Source organism: Apaloderma vittatum, unplaced genomic scaffold (genome assembly GCF_000703405.1).
Source record: "Apaloderma vittatum isolate BGI_N311 unplaced genomic scaffold, ASM70340v1 scaffold35575, whole genome shotgun sequence".
Taxonomy (NCBI): Eukaryota; Metazoa; Chordata; class Aves; order Trogoniformes; family Trogonidae; genus Apaloderma; species Apaloderma vittatum.
The window spans coordinates 9,794-31,608 of NW_009719439.1; the positions used below are offsets into that span (position 1 = coordinate 9,794).

General features: G+C 37.9%; 2 protein-coding genes across 3 annotated transcripts in view; one reads left to right on the plus strand and one right to left on the minus strand.

Moving 5' to 3' along the window:
• The window catches only part of ETFDH (electron-transferring-flavoprotein dehydrogenase), a 16,498-nt gene extending 8,408 nt beyond the window's left edge, over positions 1-8,090 (plus strand). For both annotated transcript variants that reach the window (XM_009870631.1, XM_009870632.1), the window contains 5 exons: positions 1,001-1,144; positions 4,647-4,815; positions 6,612-6,794; positions 7,154-7,375; positions 7,686-8,090. In XM_009870631.1, coding sequence (XP_009868933.1) covers positions 1,001-1,144; positions 4,647-4,815; positions 6,612-6,794; positions 7,154-7,375; positions 7,686-7,849 — 882 coding nt within the window. In that variant the 3' untranslated portion in view covers positions 7,850-8,090. The remainder of the gene's footprint in view (positions 1-1,000; positions 1,145-4,646; positions 4,816-6,611; positions 6,795-7,153; positions 7,376-7,685) is intronic.
• A 523-nt stretch (positions 8,091-8,613) lies between these two features.
• PPID (peptidylprolyl isomerase D) lies at positions 8,614-20,793 on the minus strand (the record flags this gene model as incomplete). Its single annotated transcript, XM_009870633.1, has 9 exons — positions 8,614-8,841; positions 9,368-9,410; positions 9,491-9,577; positions 11,866-12,007; positions 14,528-14,634; positions 16,209-16,331; positions 17,104-17,292; positions 20,119-20,225; positions 20,653-20,793. Coding segments are annotated over 9 exons (1,028 nt in total), but the record flags the coding sequence as incomplete, so codon positions are not given.
• Between the last annotated feature and the right edge of the window lie 1,022 nt (positions 20,794-21,815).

The following is a 21,815-nucleotide window of genomic DNA, read 5'->3' on the forward strand; positions in this document are numbered from 1 at the left end:
CAGGCAGCAACGGTAGGAAATGTTTGTCTAGGACCTGTAGCCTGAAATGAAGCACTTTTGTGTGTGAACGTACAAGCACCTTTTTGTCTTTGAACTGCTACTTATGTCAGTCTCCACTGATTCTTGTTGTATTTTGTAGTATCTTTGTAGCGTTTTGAAAAATTTTATTAACTTTGTCTAGCAAGGAAAGTAGATGCAAGCAGTGGTCTAAAAAGCAGTGAGCTGCCAGGGAAATGAAGGTCCTGTTTGTTGCTGATATATTTTGTTATTTGTCTCAAATAAAGCTTACAGGTACCAGAAATAATCCCTTTCTGAAGAGAGAAAATTCAGCAACATAAGTCCTTTTAAGAATATATTAAGAAAGGGAGATGCAGAGTATATCTTTGGGAAAATTCTTGAATGCCTGAGATAAGAATCCTGGCCATCCAGCGAACTGGCAAAGCCTTTTTCTTCCATTTTCTGCTTTATTGTTGCTCCCCTGTGCTTTATTACAATGGCTCACCTAATTGGAAAGGATAATTAGCTCTACTAAACGATGTGAAGAACTATTTAAAATATGTGAGCACAAGGACATGACTATCTAGAAATTGTTGCTTACCTCTCCTTCCAGCTTTTCTAGGGCAAGTGTTTGGAAACACATTTAAACAAGTTTTCTCTCTTGTCCTACCTGTTAAGCCATGCTTAATTTAATTTGACTATTTTATTTCAAAGACAGATGAAAGGTGGTTACAATGCAATTAAATATTTTCTGTGCTTCAGGTTTCAGGTAAGGAAGAGAACACAGTCTTGTAGCAGCAAATTCTCAGATTTGCTTCTACTATGCTGTTAATAGTATGTATTTCTCACAGTTTCTTTAAGTAGAAAGATCCTGAGTTTGGTTCAGTGTAAAATTGATTTAAAGAGTTGATGTAGTAATGTGCGATTATTTTCTTTTCAAACTTTTGTTGAAACTTCATACTTTATTTTCATAAACATTACACTTTTTTTCCTTTTTTTAAAGGTTGGTTTAGATTATCAAAATCCCTATTTGAGTCCGTTTAGGGAGTTTCAGAGGTGGAAGCACCATCCTAGTGTACAGCCTACTTTGGAGGGTGGCACAAGGATTGCCTATGGCGCCAGAGCGTTAAATGAAGGTGGTTTGCAGGTAATTTTTCATGAATTTTTTCACTTAGAGTTCTCTGTAGTCAGGCTTTTAATGCTGTAGATTTGCGTTGCCTGCTGATGGGAAATAATCGAACTATAATAAAGCAGAAGCTTTGAACAGAAAAGCCTTGTTTTCTTGTTGGATACCGGCCAAAGAGATTTTCTAGACTTAGGCTGTTGTACTAAAAAATCTACTGACAAAGCCACTTTATTTTCTAAATGAAATACGGAGTTTATATTGCAATTAAATGTGTTCACCAGTGAAGAAGCTTTGGATAATTCCTTGTTGTGCCTGGAACCCTGCAGAAGAGGGTAGCACCGCTCATCTGTTATTTTTGCGGAGTTGAGGGGGCGTGTTTTGGACGTTACTTGTTTACCCTAGCAGAGAGGACTTCTTCCTGATGCTTGACCCTTAAGTCAGCAGTGGTGCTCAAATTGTCGCATAGCTTGGCAGATAGAAGTCATCATCTCCTGAAGTACTGATACCTTTGGCATCTTCCATGCACAACTTGGAATTTCTGCATTCTTGGAAGATGGAGTACCTTGTTCATTTTGTTCCCTTAAAGAGTCTATGAAGTGAAATTTAAAAAATATATTCAACAGGACTTAAGGCAGTTGAAAGGGTCAGAATGACTTGCAGGAGAAATAATCTAAAGTTTGTATTTAACAGCTAAAGCCCCTTCAGCTTTTTAGCTTCTCATGGGGGAATCTTAAATCTTGTATGCTGGACTCCCAGACCCATCTTCTAGATGCTCAGTTTGGAGCTTGAATCTAGCCTGGGTGCTCATGATCTGCAGCCCATACATGGTGCCATTCCACTCTGCTCTCCAACTACTTTGTCATTCCTTTTTAAACTCCTTCTTTAGTATAAATGTGTTTCTGTACAGGTTTTGCAATACAAGTAGAATTTGAGCAGTGGTGTAACTCTTGTCACAGTCTTGTGGAGTTTGGCTTTGACACCCGTGTGTGCGCCTGGGACCGAGTCCTGTGATTTGAGAGCAACTTCTTGAGTACACACGTGATACACGTGTAATCAGTCCGTGGGTTGATTACTTTGTCCATTCTGAGGTGCAAGTATGTCATATCATGTTGTAACATGGCTTTGTTACTAGATTATTTCAGAAACCATTGTCAGTCCATGATTAGTACAGATAAGATACAAAATCTCGGAGTGTTTCAATCTAGACATCGATACAAGAAGATGCTTCTCTTCCCACCTCATGTACTTGTTTCTCTATCACAAATAGTCATTGTTGAATTTCTGGCTTTGACGGAGTAGCCAGATTGTGACTTCAGTTGGATACTCCTTATACTGCTTGAAACATATGGCTGAAAGAACATGGTATTTTTTTAAGTCACTTGCAAACATTGTTTGTGCTAAGGTACACAGGCAGCAGAACAAGGCTCTTGCATATATCTTGCCTAATCTTTGGACTTTGTTGCTGGACTTAAAACATGTTACTTACTTGGCACTGTTCCAAATAGCATAAAATGTTTTAGTTTGTTGTTGTTGGGCTTTTTTATTTCCTGTAGGCAGAATTGTGTAGTTAATCATGAAGTCACACTTTCAAATAGATTTTCTTAATACATGCTTTCAGTAATGAAAAAAAATCTGTGTTTATGATTCACTTAGGAAGATTTTTAAGATTAGCTCTTCTTTTGCATGTGATGCTTTGATTAATAACAGTAGCAGTCTGATTCATTTGCATCACTGGAGTCCAGGAGTATTTTCTTATGTAAGTCATTCCGTAGCTCCCGTATACATTCTGGTCACAGTATTGCATCAAATAGTTGTGTAAAACTACCATCAGTCTAAGCTTTTTTATTTGTTATAGATAACCTTATGCCCATGTTCTTTAGTCTTTAACATATGGTAATGCTAAATTGGTGGGGGGGTGTGTGAGACAGATTGCTCTTGAATGTTCCCCTGATCTTGTAGCTTTTTAGGATATGTGGAAGGAAGGACCAGAGTTTAATAGACTCAGTCTACATAGCTGTCATTTCTTCTGTTAATTAAAATCGCAAAATCAAGAACTTAAAAATAAGAAATTCCTGTGCAACCTGTTTTGTCTCTGTTTTACGAAGAAGTTTGAAGAGGTTAAAGAGTTTTGTGCAAAAAAAAAAAATGTTGCTGTTATTGAGCAATGTATATTATGAATATCGGGGGGGAAAAAAACCTTCAAGTTGAAGATCCATGTGAGTGTCAAACATTAGACTCAACAGGCTTTCAACCCTGAGCTGAGCTAAGGGGAGGAGAATGTGGAGTTTTCTGTCTGCTGGTGGGGAGGACTCTGCAGGGAGTAGGCATCTCCCCTTCTTTCCTTCTCAGAACCAGCCTTGTTTTGTCTCTTTGCTTCTCCAAGGTTGGTGGCTTCTCCAAGTGTTTAAGGTTGAAAAGAGTGATGGTGAGTGGTGTTAAATCCAGTTGGTGGCCAGTCGCGAGTGCTATTTCCCAGGGCTTGTTGTTGGGGCCACTCCTGTTTAATATCTGTATTAATGATCTTGACAAGGAGGTTGAGAACACCCACAATAAGTTTGCAGGTGACACCAAGTTAGGTGGGAGCGTCGATCTGCTTGACGGTAGGAAGGCTCTGCAGAGGAACCTGGGCAGCCTGGATTGATGTGCTGAGCCCAATCATACGAGGTTCGACAAGGCCAAGTGCCGAGTCCTGCGCTTTGGCCACAACCCCCCCGGCAAAGCTACAGGCTTGGGGAGGAGTAGCTGGAAAGCTGCCCGGTAGAAAGGGATCTCCCAGTGTTGGCTGACAGTCGGTGGCTGAATATGAGCCAGCAGTGTGCCCAGGTGGCCAAGGCGAACGGCATCCTGGCCTGTTTCAGGAATAGTGTGGCCAGCAGGACCAGGGAAGTAATTGTGCCCCTATACTCAGCACTGGTGAGGATCCATCTTGAATCCTGTGTTCAGTTCTGGGCCCCTCACTACAAGAAGGACATTGAGGTGCTGGAGTGTGTCCAAAGAAGGGCAACAAAGCTGGTCAAGGGTCTTGTGAATAAGTCTTAAAAGGAGCAGTTGAGGGACCCAGTGGTGGAGGTGGACAGGGAGAGCGCTGTGCGGTTTCATAGAAAAGATTTGTGGAAAAAAGCACTCGGTAATAAACTGTGAGTTGAGATGCACACAAATTACTGTGTGGAAAACCAGGAAAAAAATTAAAAAAAAAAATTTCACTTAAAGAAGGAAAACAATATCAGTGGGTGACACTACCACAGTCTTATTGCAGATAAAGCAACTGGAGAGAGGATATAAGAAAAGTATTGTATGTTATTTTTTTATACTTGGCCCCAGTAAACTTTGTATTCTTATTTGCTTGCTATGCCAAAATTCCTGGACTAAATGGAGCAACTCCAGTGTATTTTTAAATTAGTGCACATGCAAGTCTAAAAATGTAAAGGGCACTCAAGCCTCATCCCAGTTTAATTTCTAGATGTTATTTTCACTTTAGAAAACAAGAACAAACAAACAACTTTTCTTCCTGTTTCCTCTTCAGTCAATACCCAAACTCACCTTCCCAGGTGGATTGTTAATTGGCTGCAGTCCTGGACTCATGAATGTGCCCAAGATCAAAGGGACACACACCGCGATGAAAAGTGGCATGTTGGCTTCAGAAGCCATCTTTGACCAGTTAATCAATGAAAATCTCCAATCAAAGACTATAGGTAAGGTCACTGTGCTTTGGTTTGTCATTACCTCATGTTCAATTAGAATTATCAACAACTTAGCAGTAACTAAATTTGTCTGAAGGAATTAGTTGGAAATGCAAAGAAATCATGAAACAAGTGCAGTGTTTAAAAAGACACCTATTTTTTTTATACTGTCAAGTGATTTAAGAAAGAAATTAATAAGTCTTAGTTATTTTTCAGTATTGATCCTACCGCTAGAACAAAAATGATGCTTCTAATGAGCATCTTAAAAGTAACCTTATACTTCCTGTCTAGGTAAGCAAGACTAGTACAGATTTTGTTCCTTAAAATATGTTAAAAATTAATGCTTTATGATTCAAAAAGTGTTATTGAAAGATGGCAGAATCGGAAAAAATATTAAAGGAATGAGTTGTAGATGTAAGAAAAACAGGGTGAGATTTTTTTCAAAGTTTGTTCTTCAACATTAGTTCTTAGAATAGTTTTTTCCTTCAGTCATCTTCTTCTGTCTTTAATTGTATGGTCTTTGCATTCTGAGACTACATATATTTCCTATTATAAGTAATATGAAGTATATGTATATGAAGTAATCACCTGATCCTGACCACACTCTAGTGGTTTATTTAAGTCTTGGTTGTTTCCTTAAATCTGCTAGCAAAAACTGTACAGAGAGAACCCCATCAGAATTTCAGTCATTCTGGACACTATACTCAGGTGCCACATGACTGTTATTTTAGAAATCTCTGCAGTGCTGGCTTCAGTCCTAGTGAGCACCCATTCAGCTGAAAAGTGCAATAAGCGTTGCCACAGAGGGTATGCTGAACTATTATAACTTCAGTTAGTGTAACAGGGTAAAATGCTTAGAACCGATCTGAAACAGGAAACACTCTTACTCGGTGGTGTGCCACTCTTGTTCGATTATGGACTGGTTTTCTAGGCTGCTTCCAGTTTTGTCAAGGCACTATAATGTTACAGCCCACTTTTTTCTCTGTATGTAGGTAACAAGCTTTTTTCAGAGCCTTATGTAAGACAGAAAATACGGACCGAAACATGTTTTCGTATATAGACAAAGCTTAAAATTTATTATTTAGAGCATCTATTCTATACAGTAACAATGAAGTAATGGAAAATTTTCATTTGAAGAAACTAGTTTTTTGCTAAGATAGTTGGCTTTAACTACGTTGCAGTAGACATGTCATGTCTGAAGTGTGTAACGTCTAGTATTTGTGAAGAATATGAAGAGTTTAAATCAAAAGTTTGTAGTCAAATACATCTCATTAACTTGCTGATTACAAAGGGAGAAAAATTATTTTCCAGCACTGGTATCATCCATTGGGCCATAGTGATAATTACTGAAATTGGAACATTTGTGGTTGCATAACTTGCAAAGAAAAAGCTTTTGAACTTGACAATGTTAAAATGACAAACCTGGCTCTTGGCTCACAGGTGAACTCTCCTGGTCAGTTCTTAGATTCTATAAGCAAGTAGCTATTTTCCCACAGCAGTGCTAATATAGTCACCTGGCCACTTCTCTTTATATTTTGCTGAGGTTTGAGGCAATTTAATGCTGCTCATGGATCATTTAATAGAGGCTACGAAGGAGCTGCAGGTACCTGCTGGTAACTGCCAACAAACCAGATCTCTTCAAGAGGCTGAAATATGTTGTCTAATATATTTCTAGCTTACTATTCTGAAACTCTCATTTTGCTGCCTTCCTTGCTAATAATTGCCTTTATCCAGCAATTATTTTTTTCTTATTTCAAGGGATAGTCTTTATGTACTGTAGGTATCTCACAAGTAATGTACTGCCTTAGGACTTGATGTGCAAGAGTATGAAGAGAACCTGAAGAAGTCCTGGGTCTGGAAAGAGCTGTATGCGGTTAGAAACATCCGACCGTCCTGCCATAGTATACTTGGTGTGTATGGAGGGATGATTTACACGGGTATCTTTTATTGGATACTGAAGGGAATGGAACCATGGACATTGAAACATCCAGGTAATTTCATTATCTCCTGAAAGAAGAGACAAAATGTATATGTTGGGTCTTTTCTGGCCTTAGTTGAAGCTAGAGCACGTTGGTCAAGTGGGTGAGGCCTTAAAGTGTAGAAAAGAAATCTATGATGAGGCATTGAAGCAGACTTTGTTGTACTACCTAGCACATAATGTAAATGAAGACACTTTAAAAGCACTATTCTGCTTAGCACAGGGTTTTTTGTTTCATGAAAAAGGTTACCTTTTATGAAATACTTCATTCTGATGACAAGGGAACTGAAAATAGCTTAATTAAATCGTTCTTAAGTAACTGCAAATTACAGTAGTTCTGTACTGAAACTTCTTTATTAAAAATATATTTAGGACCAGATTATGCTCAGCTCAAGCCAGCCAAGGATTGCACACCTATTGAATATCCAAAGCCTGATGGAAAAATCAGTTTTGATCTCCTGTCATCTGTGGCTTTAAGTGGTACCAACCACGAACATGACCAGCCTGCTCATTTAACTCTCAAAGATGACAGCATCCCTGTGAGCAGGAATCTGGCTGTATTCGATGGACCAGAACAAAGATTTTGTCCGGCAGGTAGGTAATAAAAATGTGTGTCTGAGCTGTTTTTGCAAGATGCAAGACTAAGCACTTCAGGAAGAATCCACCTGGCCCAGTACTTCAAGCATTTTTATCCAAATCCTCCTCCTAGAAGAGGGTTCAGGTCCAGGTCTCAGCAGTGTATTGACAGTACTTCCATGATGAAATAATTGGTACACATGGAAGAACGCAGTTGAATCACACTAGTAATATACTAATGTTATTACGTTTGCTGGTAAGTAGTAGAGCATACATGCAGGGGGAAACTGTCACGTGTGAAGTTATAGCTTTCTTTTGCTTTTTGCAGGAGTTTATGAGTATGTTCCTCTGGAAACAGGAGAAGGATCAAGACTGCAGATAAATGCTCAGAACTGTGTCCACTGCAAAACATGTGATATTAAAGACCCAAGTCAGAACATTAACTGGGTAGTGCCTGAAGGTGGAGGAGGACCAGCTTACAATGGGATGTAAACTGATGGGAAATCTATGCAGTGACTTCTGATAACCAACAAATAAGCTGGACTATTTTATGCTGCAGTGCAATTAAAGTACACCACTGGCTTGAATGTTAGTTTTGAGACTAACATGCCATTCTGAGTTTTAGGTATGACTGTTGCATTAAATGCAAAGTTAGTGCCTTCTGATTAAACCCTAGCTTTATTTAAATAGGACTTCTTTACAGGAGTTGCGTGGCAGACAGAAGAAAGTTCTTCTCAGGACTGACAAAGGATTTATTGCTGAAGTTCAGTGATAAGAGAAGCCATATCCAGAATCATCAGTATGGTGGAAGACTTTAGTACCTACCCTTAAAAGTATTCTCTTTCTTTATCTGGAATGATCTACTATATTTAATTCTACCTTGTGGTAGGGAAAATACATCAGTGTAGAAAAGCGTCACTGTTTTCAAGAGTTATGCATTTTTACATAAAATTAAGATTTTTTTTCCTGATGGTAACAGGGAGCCCACCTGCAGTACAACCTGTAAAGCAGTTTAAAATAAAAAAAAAAAAAGTGTAATACTTGCACCTTCATTGTATGTCTACCAGCATTTTTATTCCTTGCAAGAAATCAGGCCTCTCTTAACAGAAACTGCCTAAACTGTCTTGGTGTGAAACCAAGCTTCTTAGGAAGTGTTAAAGTGCAAAAACACAACTACTGATGTACATGTCAGAAATACAGCTGAGCTGCAAAACACAAGTTGCCACAGCTTAAAAAAATAAGGAAAAAATGCTTCACCTTTGAACAGTTTGTCTTTATTGTCAGACTTTTGAGTTGTAAACACTGAAAACTGCAGTACAGGGCAAATGAAAGAAGCAGCTCCATTTATCCTTTTGCATGAGTTAGTGCATAGATTTAGAAGTTTAGGAAAAAAAGTCAAGCAAACATTTTAGCATAAGCTGCCTTCTCTTTCTCCTTTTGGGCCTTTATCTTCTGCTTGATTCTGACTGTTTCCGCCTGGATAGCTGCTTAAAAAGAAAATACATGATACAGTTATAGTCATCACTTTACATTAGGTCTTCTAATATGTCAAGACCAGGTCACACTGCTGCAACATACTCATGTTATTTCATTTCACAGAACTACATTTAATCTTCTATAAGGTCAGGTACTAGCAGCAAAAAACCCTCGTCCCTTATTTGGTTTCATCTGATAAGGTAACCAGCTAGAGTAGGGTATAGCAAGCATAGGCTTGGTGCCAACACCAAATTTATGAGCCAAAATCTTACCCAGTTAGACCAGGAAATTAAGAAAATTATTAAGACCCCTGTAATATAGGAAGATGATTCAAGAGGCGTGCAACTGAAGCAGCACTGCTGTATAAAAACAGGTCTTCCATGTCAGTGGGCTTGGTGCATGTATCAGCATTTAAGCTGTTAGGAGCTAGCATTTTAGGCACAGCACTGGTATGATTTCCTGCTAAATACTACCCTGGTTACTTTGTAACATTCTTTAAAAAAAAGAATTTATAAAGAAACAGCTTTGTTATACCTTTGTCTTCAGGGGCTACTTCATGAGCCTTTTTAAGATCGGCCTTAAATGAAAGAGATATAAATTAATGTTCTGATTAAATGTTTAGATTTTTAAAACAGAATTAAATATGCTGATCATTACCAATGCCTGATCGAGATCTTTTATTCCCTGCCATCCTTGAGCCCGTCTGTAGAGAGCTTTAGTATTTGCTGGATCTATTTTGAGAGCCTGTAAATTTAATAAAATTGTCACATTAATATTTCAGATACTTCACAGCCTCCCCATCTCCACAAATGGCACAGTTCACACCAGCAGACATCTCAGTTGGTTTGAGGGTAAGCTGTCAAAACATTAACTGGGTAAAAAGCAATGCTGTAATGTACCACACAGAATAGATAGCTAATCGGTTGTAAGACTGTTGCACCAGAACTGGTCTTTTGTGAAGGACACGTATACCATGAGGATAAAATTGAACCTCTGTGTGTCTGCATGTGTCTGTGTATGTGTGTATGTGTGTGTGTCTGTGTGTGTGTGTGTGTGTGTAGACAGATAGATAGATAGATATGTAGATAGATATATGTCAGGGCAAAGGTGAGTTCAGATTATCCTAACCTTGAGTCTCAGAGTACAACTTCCTATATTGCAGTTCCTTCCTTTACACCAAAGAAACCTTGAATGGCATCATAAAGGAAACACACGGACTTCCTCTACAGTATTTTTCACTGTAGGCTAGAAAGATAAATTGCTTGTAGCTATCTCATGCTTTGGGAACCTTGCCAAGTTCCAGTCATGATGCCTTTTTAGAGCTGAATGGTTTTGCTTGTGTATATGCCAGCCTAGCTCTAAGATGACAATATGAGAATAGGAAATACCGCGGCTGGGCAAAGAGATACTTCCATTATTAGATTACTTAAATTACTTTTTCAAAGTACCTGTTATTTTGGCAAGCTAGCTGTTTTGTTTTCTTGCCTGTGAAGACTGTGTGCTTTTTTATTGCAGATATTTCTATAGCGTGTCTTTATTATTCTAAATAATATAGTTTCTTAGGGATGCGAGGAAATCTCTTTGCATGAATGTGTGGCTTTATTAATTTCATTTATTAACTTGAAGTCATTAATTAAGAATTATAGACATTAGACAATGCATCTCTATTTTTTTAAGTCACTTCACTGTTTGCTGTTAATATATAGGAAGTATTACTCTGGACACTCATCGTGATGTCTAGTATGAAGCCTAGAGCCCCTTCAAGAATTAGAAAATTAGGCGTGTGTATTGTGTATAAAGAGGCAGCATTCCTTGTTTTGAGTTTGTCCATTGTTCTTACAGCTATTTAAAACAGGGCTGGTTTGAATAGGTTCAATTCCTTATTTACACCAAATACAACATGTATTACAGACTGTTAATTTAAATCACTTTTGGCCTTAGGAAATCATAAAGCATATAGTTTCTCATCAAGAATTACCTTGAACTCTACTAGTTAATCTTAGGAAACCAGTGTTCTGATTAAAAAGGTGATACACGTTTAACACATTATGAGATATAAGCTGACTACTTTAAAGAAGACTGTTACAGCTATGGAGTTGCCTTTAGCTAACAGTTCTGTAAATCCATAAAAAATTAGTTTTGGGGGTTTTTTCCCCACAATGGCAAGTATAGGATTAATAACTTTTGTGTGTAACACTTAAATGCTGTTTCAATTTTAACCATTATCTAAACGACAGATATCAGAGCATGCAGTTTTCTTACCTTATTTTTTTCCTTCCCTTATTCCCCATTTGTCCATTCTGGATATAGGTTTATGAAGTTTTCAGTGTGGTAACACCAGCAGCAGGCTAGAAAGCAATCCAGCTCTCTAAAGACCCCTCACATACAGATTAGCTGAGACTCCTGCTTTCAGCATGAAGCTCTAGGAGATGCTTATGCTAACGGATTCTTTAATCCATTTGCTTCAAAATTCCAGAGTTTTACTGAATTATTTGAAGTTTCCTCAAATGTACTAAATTCTGTCAGTATGTCTATGTCACTTCTTTTCATTATTCAGTTATTTTTCAACATATTTGTTTCCTTCGTTCATTTTTTCTTATTCACCACTAAGACTACCTGAAAGGGTTTTAGTTAGAAAAGTCCCTTCAGTAAGTAAAATACACGGCCATGAAATCTATAAGCAAGTAAAAGATGTTGCTCCTAATAGTTTTCAAGAGAAAAGTATTCCTTTCACTGAAGAGTTCAACTTTTTGTAATATAAAAACTAGCTCTGCAAACCAAACTGACAATCAAAGTGTGCATTTTTTATAGCAGTAAGCGGCAGCCCTCTTCTGTTTCTAATGAGTCATTTCAACTTCAAAATCTTTAAAAGCCACATAGTGTAAAGACAGTAATGATTTCACAATCAGCCGACTACTTTGTTTACTATCAAATCATAAGTTTGTCAGCAGACTTTTGAAAAAGCTTTGTAGTTTCAGTCTCCATTTTCTAAATAGGGCAACTTTAAGCAAAACACTAAACATCGAATTTACCTCTGAACAACTTTCAATGGCTCCCTGCCAATCCGACAGTTTTAGTTTACAGGCACCGATGTTTAAAACACAGGTCAAAGCAACGGTCTTTAACTTCGGTTTGTCTGTCTCTTCTGCCACTGCTTCAGAAGCTTCTACATACCTGCAGAAAAGCAGATTTACAAGGAACAGGTATTTTTGTTGCAACTTCCATTTCATTCCACCCTTAGCTATCTTTCCAACAGATATGTGCAAACTACCATCTCCAAACTGGTATTTTTCAAGCAGCTTCAGTTCCACTGTTACAAATATGTTAACTAAATATGTAAGACCTACCCTAACAAAAAAGCTTAACTCACTGGTGAATGTTTTCCTGTAATCCCAGTCCTCCACTGCACTAACAGCATTCTTTTTCTTAGACAAATGCGTTATTCTAGATGGCGTGAAGCCATTAGAATTTATCTCAATGACTTTATTCTCAAAAAACACGTTGCTCATCAGTGGCACCTTGCACGTCCATGGGAAACTTCATCTCTTCCTTGGTTCCCTCAGAAATATTTTAATTAGTTTAGGCACGTATGGCTAAAATCTGATGCTAACTTTACTTCATGAAGAAGGCCAGTTTATGAGCATTAGTAACTCCACCTTCTTCCCATTGTCCTCCTTCATGACTTTTTTTCTTGGACTTGAAAACTGATACCAGTTCAGGACTAAGACACATTATCTCCTGCCTCTCTGTTTCACAGGCAAGCTGGATCTCATTGCCCTTAATTTACAACATGCTAATGCTCTAGTTTTTTATTTCAAGTGGCAAAGGTCTGTTGTGGATTTAAAAGTTCTAACTCTTTTAATGGCCTACTTGAGAGAAATTCAGTGGGTTTTGTTTAAGAGATAAATATCATGTGTTCGCATACATTCTCCTTTTAGGCATGCCGTGATTAATGCAGTCTTTCCAGATCAGTGTCTATGTAAGTTCAATTTTTGCATGCCCTATCTTTTGACTGTTGCATGATTAGTATGCAGCTTTGGACCACAGAAATAAGCAATACTTAAAAAAGTAAATCAGACATAGTCCCAGTGATTCTTCCACTTGCTGGGTATCATGCAGAAGATGAGAACCAGAAGAGAGAAAAAACAATACAATACACCTATAATGTTTATAAATCACACTAAAACATGAAAGACTGCACCCATTCTGGAAACAAAATTACAGCTTCCAAGTCAGAGAAATCAGTGATGAGTATCCAGGGAGACAATAGGAAGTAATAATTTTTTTGACAAAAAAGAGTCAGCTCTTACATATGAAAGAAATTTTAAAAAAATAAACAAAACTGGTTAAGCAGCAACAAGAAAAGAAAAAGAACAGAAGGTTAAAATGATTGCTGTTGGTAAAAAGACAAACCAAACCAGCATCGCCAGGTGGTATGCCAAGAGAGTTGTACATAAGACACGGGAGATACCCTGGAAAGAGTTGTTCTAGTCCTATCAGTTCCAGCAAAGTGCCAGCTGAAGTACACTATCCTACATAAAGTATTGAATTTTAACATACAACAACAACGCACGTCCACAAAAATATGCCCTATAAAGAAGAACTGAAATTACCAGATTTGTTTAGTCTAGAAAGGTTACTATCCTTTCCATAAACGTGGGCAAATAATCACCAGATACAAGCTCTCTACTCAAACTGTGTGTGCTTAGGAGTGAGCAAGACAACTAATTGTAACGGATGGCATAACTACACCTGACATTTAACTAAGACTGGGGGGAGGGAATAGACAGAACATAAGGATCCTTAGAGATCCATTCCAGCATTTTATCTCTTATCATTTCTGAAATATTTACGTAGAAATCCTATTTACTTCAGGGTTTATGTTGGTCTATGTTGGGCTTTTTGAAGGAAGGGGGAGACACTGCATCTTCAGTTAGTATCTGTAGTTAAAAGGATTCATTTTTATGCTTTGGAAAGACATCATCATGTGTTTGAAACCAGTCAGTTAAAAACTGAGTTGAAACATTAACTACACCTGAATTATTCTTCTTTTATTATTGTTACTGCTAGTGATCATTAAGAAACTAGGGGTATAGGTCAGTATAACTTTAAAAATATAAAGTTTTTAGGAGAAGCTCATACACACGTATAAAAAAGCATAAAAAGAAGAAAGGAGCAGTATGGAAATGAGCAAAAAGACCAAGACTTTGAAGGCAAGTCTGAATTATACATGGAGTCAGGATGATGGTATGAAGCCTTAGGGGGAAAAAAAAAAAAAAAAAAGCATTACTTTTGGGGGGGTACTCTCTCTTGAGCTTGTCAAGTATCTAAACCCACTGGTTTTTAGAAATCAAGAAAAAAGTATCTCCCTCCTTTCTTGTCCATTAACTACCCTGTATACTATTGTGCTTGCCTTTCCAGTTATGCGCCAGCACAGCAGGAGTATTACAAAACAGCATTAAGTCAGTTCTAAACAATACTTCCTGCCTATTGCTCTTACCTAGCAATTAGCAGACCTACTTCAGTAAGTAGCTAAAAATCAGCCAGTATTTTTCCAGATTCAGAAAGCTCCTTTCTTAAAAAAGAAAAGGAAAGAGCACAGCAACAGGCACTTTTTAAATGTACATATCACTGCTTGATAGCAGGATTAATTTGGGTTACAGGAACTTCCTGAGTGAATGATAATAGCCTTACCGTAAACTTTTACTATACTTTTTAGCTGCCACTGCCCAATTTTGCGATTTGAAGAAAGTATTTCCTATATTCTTTACGTCTTCTGCTATGGCCACAATCTTGTCAACCTAATAAAATAGATGGAAAATATAAAATATGAATGTACTTATGGAAGAAGTCTTGAATAACTTAACGTTTAACAGTAGGATCCCATGTCCATCCTCTTTCAAAGATTATAAAATCTCAGAATAAAAATGTTCCTGTTTTAGACAAATATTAATTTCAAACCACTTCTGTAATATTCTCTGCTTTATGTAACACAGTAGTCTGAAACGTGAAATTTGTAATGGGTGAGAAAATACCAGAGACAAAATAGCAGTTTAACTCCTTCACTTAAATGCTGCTACCCACATAGAGCTATATATAAAGGTGTTGACTTATTCATAGAAAAGAAGACATGATAACCATCAAAGTAGTCAACCAAGACTCCCTTATTCCCAAGAAAATTTTGTCATGTTCTCAAAATGTCACCTGAACTCTGCACGCTCTCAAACTAGAAAGTTGTATCAACTCACTTCTCCTTCTCTCCAAAAACTTAAAAAAATCTACACAGAAAAAGCACAACGGCTTGTCTTTATCAAATCCATCATTTCTATTTCCAGAATGGCATACGCTTCGAGTGTTATTTTTCCAGTGGCAATAAGCAGTTTATAATAACTGCTGTCTACACCACAGTTGTCTAAAGCTCTGCCAAATGCATATATATTGCCATTGGTAATACTACCAGTTTACACTTCCACCCTACCAGAATTAACAACTTTGGAAAAAGCTGATTGCAACAGGAGAGCAACATAACCACAGTTTCTGTAGTTTGTGTGAACAAGTTTACTGTTCAAGGGAGGCAGCACCTGCCAACTTCAGTTCTGAACCACAGCAAATGCTACGCAAAAACATTTTCACAATTTGAAGTGCTTGTCAGCAGCCAGATGCAACAGTTTCTAGTTTCTAGCTGTAATGTATTTGGGTTTTTTTACTATTCTATAATTCTGTATTTGGAGTCTACAGGTGCAGCCTCTTTTTTATTCCCCTCACAACTCACTGATTTACAGTTTGTCTTTTTCACTTTCATCATAAAGTAAAAACTGCTTTCACCAGTCTGCTCCTTAACTCTCAACATGTCTTCCTTCATTTGGAACAACCTGAAAAGCAAACAACTACTGAGAACTGAGAATTACTAGCTCTGATGTAGTAAAAATCCTTTTTAAAAGTTGATCCTTTATTATTTCTAGAAAGCGAGGCAAAATCTTTTTGAGGGTAGACAGTTAAAAAGGTGCACAAAAAAGTGTGTAGGTACAACATTAAGTTAGTCACGTTCAGGATGGAGTTCTAGTAACTGCAATTCATCACTACAGCACAAACAAAAGTAAAAAGAAATGAACAACAGGAAAAAAAATGTAATAATTGTAAGTGATTGTGGTTTTCATTACTGGGGTAAAAATCAGCTGCAATTAGCACTGAAAACAAGAGAAAGCAATCCCCTCCCGCAGCATTCTCTTTCCTAAAACTGAATGTCACTATTTCATCAGGACCTTGACCAATTCTTAAGAAAAAAGGCTTAGTGAACATCATCACAGACACCATGTAACTCAGATTACCTACAAGTCTTGCATTCTGTGAAGTACTTTAAAAGAAAAATACTTACATCTTTCAAGTCTATATCTGCATCTTCAGGGAAATCTGGATGAACGTCTCCAGATCCATCCTGGGGAACAATCCCCCAGTCATCTCCTTCCTTTAGCTCTCCACATTCTGCAATGACGCACAACTGAAAAAATAAAGTGTAAATAGCGGTACTGCTTAAGGCAATTTCCCCAAAAAGATCCACAACTTCTGAGGGCTTTTCAAAATTCAGTAAAAATGCTTTTTCAGCTGTTGTTTGGGTGCACAGACTTCAGAAACCCATCACATCGTTAGCTTATCCTCATCAAGAGGCTTCTATCAGGCACAGTACTGCGTTCAGAGGAGCAGCATTCCAAGGGCACCATACCCACGCTCCATGGAGAGGCTGGAAAAGAAACTGGCAGCGAGCCAAGCTGCAGCAGAGCACAAGACATGCCAGGTTCTACTACATTAGATGACAGTTCTTTCTGAAACTGCCAAGTCTTTTAAAGTTACAGAGGTAATAATTTTTCAAACAACCACAAACTGACATGACCTACACTCTGATTGCTTTTCCAGCAATGCAGCAACATCTGACCCAAAATTTGTAAGAACTACCTATTGCTTTGGTAGGACTGTGAATTCCATCTTTTATTTTCATCACTCGTTCTACAATTCTGCCTGTCCATTTCCACCTGCACCCTGATAAAGGCTTCCACCCTCACGGCTGCGCTGAATAAATCAATTATTTGTGCAGGCGATATGTACAGCAAAAGAACAAAAGCCTCCTAACAAGGACAATAAAATGGAAATTAACACTGTTAGTAGAAGTAACTATTTAATATACTAAACATTACACCAAGCATTCAGAAAAAATTAATATGCATCATATAATTGAAGAATAAATATCTTCCCTAAGTGCTTCGGATTTTGTTTACCTTAGCAGGATTTTCTCCTTTTACTTCAACGTTCTCTAGTATTTTAACTACACCCATTCCTTTGATCACTTGGCCAAACACCACATGTTTCCCATCCAGGTGAGAAGTAGGCACCGTTGTAATAAAGAACTGAGAGCCATTAGTACCAGGTCCTGCATTTGCCATGCTCAGCAGCCCTGGTTTATCATGCTGCATTGGGGGAGGAAAAAAAAAAAAAAAAAAATCAGAATCAACATATCTAAGATCAGTTATAAAACCATACATAAGATTCTGTAAGGTTATTAATATATATAGCAAGGACAGCCATAATGACAACTTGGTAAATCAGACAGTTACACACAGTTGGCAATCAACTTCACCTATCACGACTGAAAAGGGCAGTTGCCCAGCTCTGCACCTTTACGTGCCACCTCGCAGCCTGGGACGCAGAGCCACGTGTGTGACTCAGTGCTGTAACACCCCTTCGCTTCTTGTACAGCTGCCGACTTTAGACAGATCACCTGGGAGATGTGTGAACCTCCTCACTGGATTATGCACAACTGCTGGCCTTGAGAAACAAAGCTAAATACTGCTTAAACCAATTTTCATGTCACACTGTCAAGATGGGTACGTATTGTTAATTTTACGACGTCTACTCACACAAAGTATCTTGTAGAACTGTGGGGTTTAGGGGACTGTGGTCTTCAGTATTTAAAGGCTAGTGGTTGGGGTTTTTTTAACAGGATAAATAGTATTTATCCTGTTGGGATTTTGGATAATGCTACAAGGCCACAAACTAACAAAAATTTATTAAACAACTGAACTTGAGAAGATATTTTATCGTGTTTCCCGTATGTTTTCCTTCTCTGAAATAAGAATTACCTTGCTCCATCACACAGATTATTTAGTTTTCACTTGTACTGCCAAAATGTATTTTTTCATATGTGTTGTGAATCTCTTGTTAAACTGACATGACGCAGCCATTAAGACACTAATTCTGCCAAAATTAATCCGGTTATTAAGTGCAAGGTACTCTTGTTTAACGAAAAGTCAGTATGTTACACCAAGACACTGGTACATGTCGGAAGCACGAAAGCTGTGGTATTATTTCTAAGAAAACTGACACTGTGGGAAGGGGGAAAAAAAAAAAGTAAGACAGCACAATAGCACAACTGAGACAGAATCACAGAAATGTTGGAGTTGGAAGCGACCTCTAGAGATCATCTAGCCCAATCCCCCTGCTAAAGTAGGATTGCCTAAAGCATATTACACAGGATTGCATCCAGACAGGTTTTCAAAGTCTCCAAAGACAGAGACTCCATGACTTCCCTGGGCAGCCTCTTCCAGTGCTCCATCACTCTCACAGTACAGAAATTCTGTCTCATATTTAAATGAAAATTCCTGCATTCCAGCTTGTGCCCATTGCCCCTTGTTCTATTATTGGGCACTACTGAAGCAGAAGTTGCCGTGCAGTAGACCTCAGTGCTCAACAGGAGTTGATTAATTTGAAACGACAGCTGTATTTAAGCATCTGGTTTGTCCCTACAGTCTCTACCACTCTGAAGAACCTTTTTTTTTTTTTTCAAAACTTTTCCCACACAGTATTTGGATTTCCATGGTGATAGGGAGAACTCCTTGCGAGAGGTGTTCATCTGGTCATACAGCACAAAGAGCCTGAATCCTTCAGCCAGGATTTTGGCTTGGGAACTGAGCTCTGAGACTCTGTACAAGATCCAAGTGTGCCCTTCAACTCATTCCTGGCACACTGACAATTTTTGTTAGAGCCAGGCATTCAGAGAAGATACAGAAATCAGGATGATTTGCATTCCATTCCTAAGTACCTTTAGATCTCACTTGAGAGTACAATCAAAAAAGTAAAAGTGACACAAAATCTCCTTCTTCAAGGAGCTAAAGATCTTGTTGACAAGGACCAACAAAGAAGAGTAACTTTAAGCAGCAGTGCTATAGGCACAGCCACAGCAAGCATCAGATAACATCTCTCACAACTGTGCTTAACTCTGTGATGAATGCTGGAGCTGTATTTCCAGCTATTGCTCTGAATTTGGATTCTGATGCCTGATGAGTGCAGAAATGCTGTATGTTCTCTTCCTAAAACGCTGTTTGGAGGCAAGCACAATTGCAGTCAGGGCTTTATTCAAGCCAGTTGTTGACAAACATGGCTTGACCCTTGTGATCATTCAGATTTATACTGAATATGATGTATATGGAGTAGAACACTCTAGTGGATTAGGTTTGGGTCACTTGTCATGTCCATTCCTCTCTGGAGGCATGACTTTTTACTTCCTGTGACCCTTTTACTTCCTGGCACCTGCAATGTCACACACAAGACCCAACAGCGACCTTGGTCACTACAGGAGCAAGTATAAGGAAGAGCCTTTCTGCGTAACACCACCGGACAGTAACCTTAAACATCAGGTGTTATCACTTCTAGCAGCGGATGCTGTCTGCAAAAACGTGGTGTTAACTTCAGAAAGTGCTGCCTCTTAGAAGACACTGAGCTGAAAAGTAAAATCACTGAATGGAACTGGTTCTGTTTAGCTCAAACCAAGATGACCATGGATTCCCCACTTCTTAGGAAAGGAATTTCTCACATCTAATCTTAAGAATGTTATTAGTATATGGAAAACAGACATATAATCCCTTTAATGCTAACATACTGTATATGCTTCATAGTGACAAAATTTGCCACTTTTAAAATAATATCCCTAGTTCAATGAGAATTAAAATAGTGTTTCAAATTAATTTCTGATGGTGCAATTAAAAAGAAAATTTAAACTATGGCTGATTTGCTTTTAATGAGATTTACTTCATTTTGTATGTATTCACACATGTATTTGTTCTGTATTCAACAAGGACTCTAAGGGCAAACTATTTTTGGGCTTTTTTGCTGCATCTTTTCCACTGCATAAAAATATATTAACCTTGCATCAAAGAGTGCTACTTCCGAACTTAAAGAAAAATAAAAGTCACTGAAACTTTGAAAACTGAATACAATTAGTATTTTCAATAGAGTACCTTATAATGAAAGTTTTCATCTTCAAATTTTTCACCATATATGCTTTCTCCACCTGTGCCATTTTGGTTTGAGAAATCTCCACCCTGGACCATAAACTGCTTAATAACTGTAACAGAAAATAATTATAAAATGTAAGAGCAAGGCAGGAAAGGCACAAAGAAAAAAAATTCAGAGATTAGGAGTAATCCCTGTCACCAGCACCTGCTCCTAAATAAAACCAAAACCTACCTTTTATTTATCAATTGCCCCCTAATTAATCCTTTTCAGTTAACTGGACATCACACGATATTTAATCTTTTACCTGAAATTCATTTCAACTTATTTACAACTCATAGTAAACTAGTTTTACTATTACTAACTTACTAGTGAGTTTATAATTTAGTACTGAAAATGAGTGGTAAGAACATCTATCCACTAGGAGGATCAAAAAGTCAAAAACTTACTTTTAGTAAAGTTATTTCTTAAACAAGTGCTCAGAAATATTATTTAACATTATTTCAAATACCAGTAACGGACGACTTCATAGAACTTACTTCTGTGGAAAGGACATCCTTTATAATGGAGAGGTTTTCCAGTGGTAGGCCCTATTCCCTTCTCTCCTGTACATAACGCACGGAAATTTTCAGCAGTTTTAGGTACAACATCAGCGAATAATTCAAAGACAATGCGTCCAACTGAAACGGCAAAGAGAGAATGAGACACATTTTTAACTCCTGTCTTTGGCACAGTGATGCATTGAGCATTACAGGGTAAAGGAAATCAATGGTTCAGACTTGATTATTTTTTATTATTAAATTTACATTTTGTGGTTGTTCCATGGCAATTATTGGCAGAGTTACATTAGGTTTTCTGCAAGGTTACTAACAAAACCAAATTCCACCATCAAGAACAATTTAGGGGGGGTTAACAACAGATTCCACCAAAAATGCCAAGTGCATTTTCTGCCAAAAAAGATGAGTGTGGGAAATCACACACAAGTGTATTAATGCAAACTTATGTACTTCAACATGCACACTTATCTCTATTTTAAATTACATATGCATCTTGTTCAATCAAAAATAGACGCAATAGACTGTTTTGTGGAAACTTTTATTTGATCAAAAAGCTTATGTCAAACACGTAAACCAGCCGTACTCCTCATTCTTTTAAACCTCAGTTTCTCTAAGACAACATGCATATGAACTAAGGCTATTTACAGTTGCAGATGCTACAAGAAATCATTAAATCAAAAAATTATGTGTTTTAACGAAAGGAAGGGAAACCTGAGTAGCTAACAGATCCTGCAGTAGTCGATAAATGGACTGTGCGCCAAATTCTCATCTTTTCACACATGGCTTCTCAGAGAGCTGTCTCTCACTCCCAGCAGGTGCATCAGCTGACGCTCCCATTTGCTCATCAGCCTCACCGTTAATTAGGTAACACAACTTCACTCTACTGGAAGCCAGATGTAAAGATATTAATGCTAATTAATACAGGAACGAAAACAAATTAGACAACTTAAAGTCAATAAAAGGCAAATAGTCTTAAGAGGCTTTTCTTATTCGGAATGAACACACGAGAGGCAATATCCTGACGAAGAGGCAGCACCTATCCCCATCCACGCCAGTCCTTAAAACCTACACTTGCAGATACCACCCCGGCTTCCACGTGGTTGGGGTTTTTTTTATTTCCGTTTTGACCGTTTGCCCGGATTTTC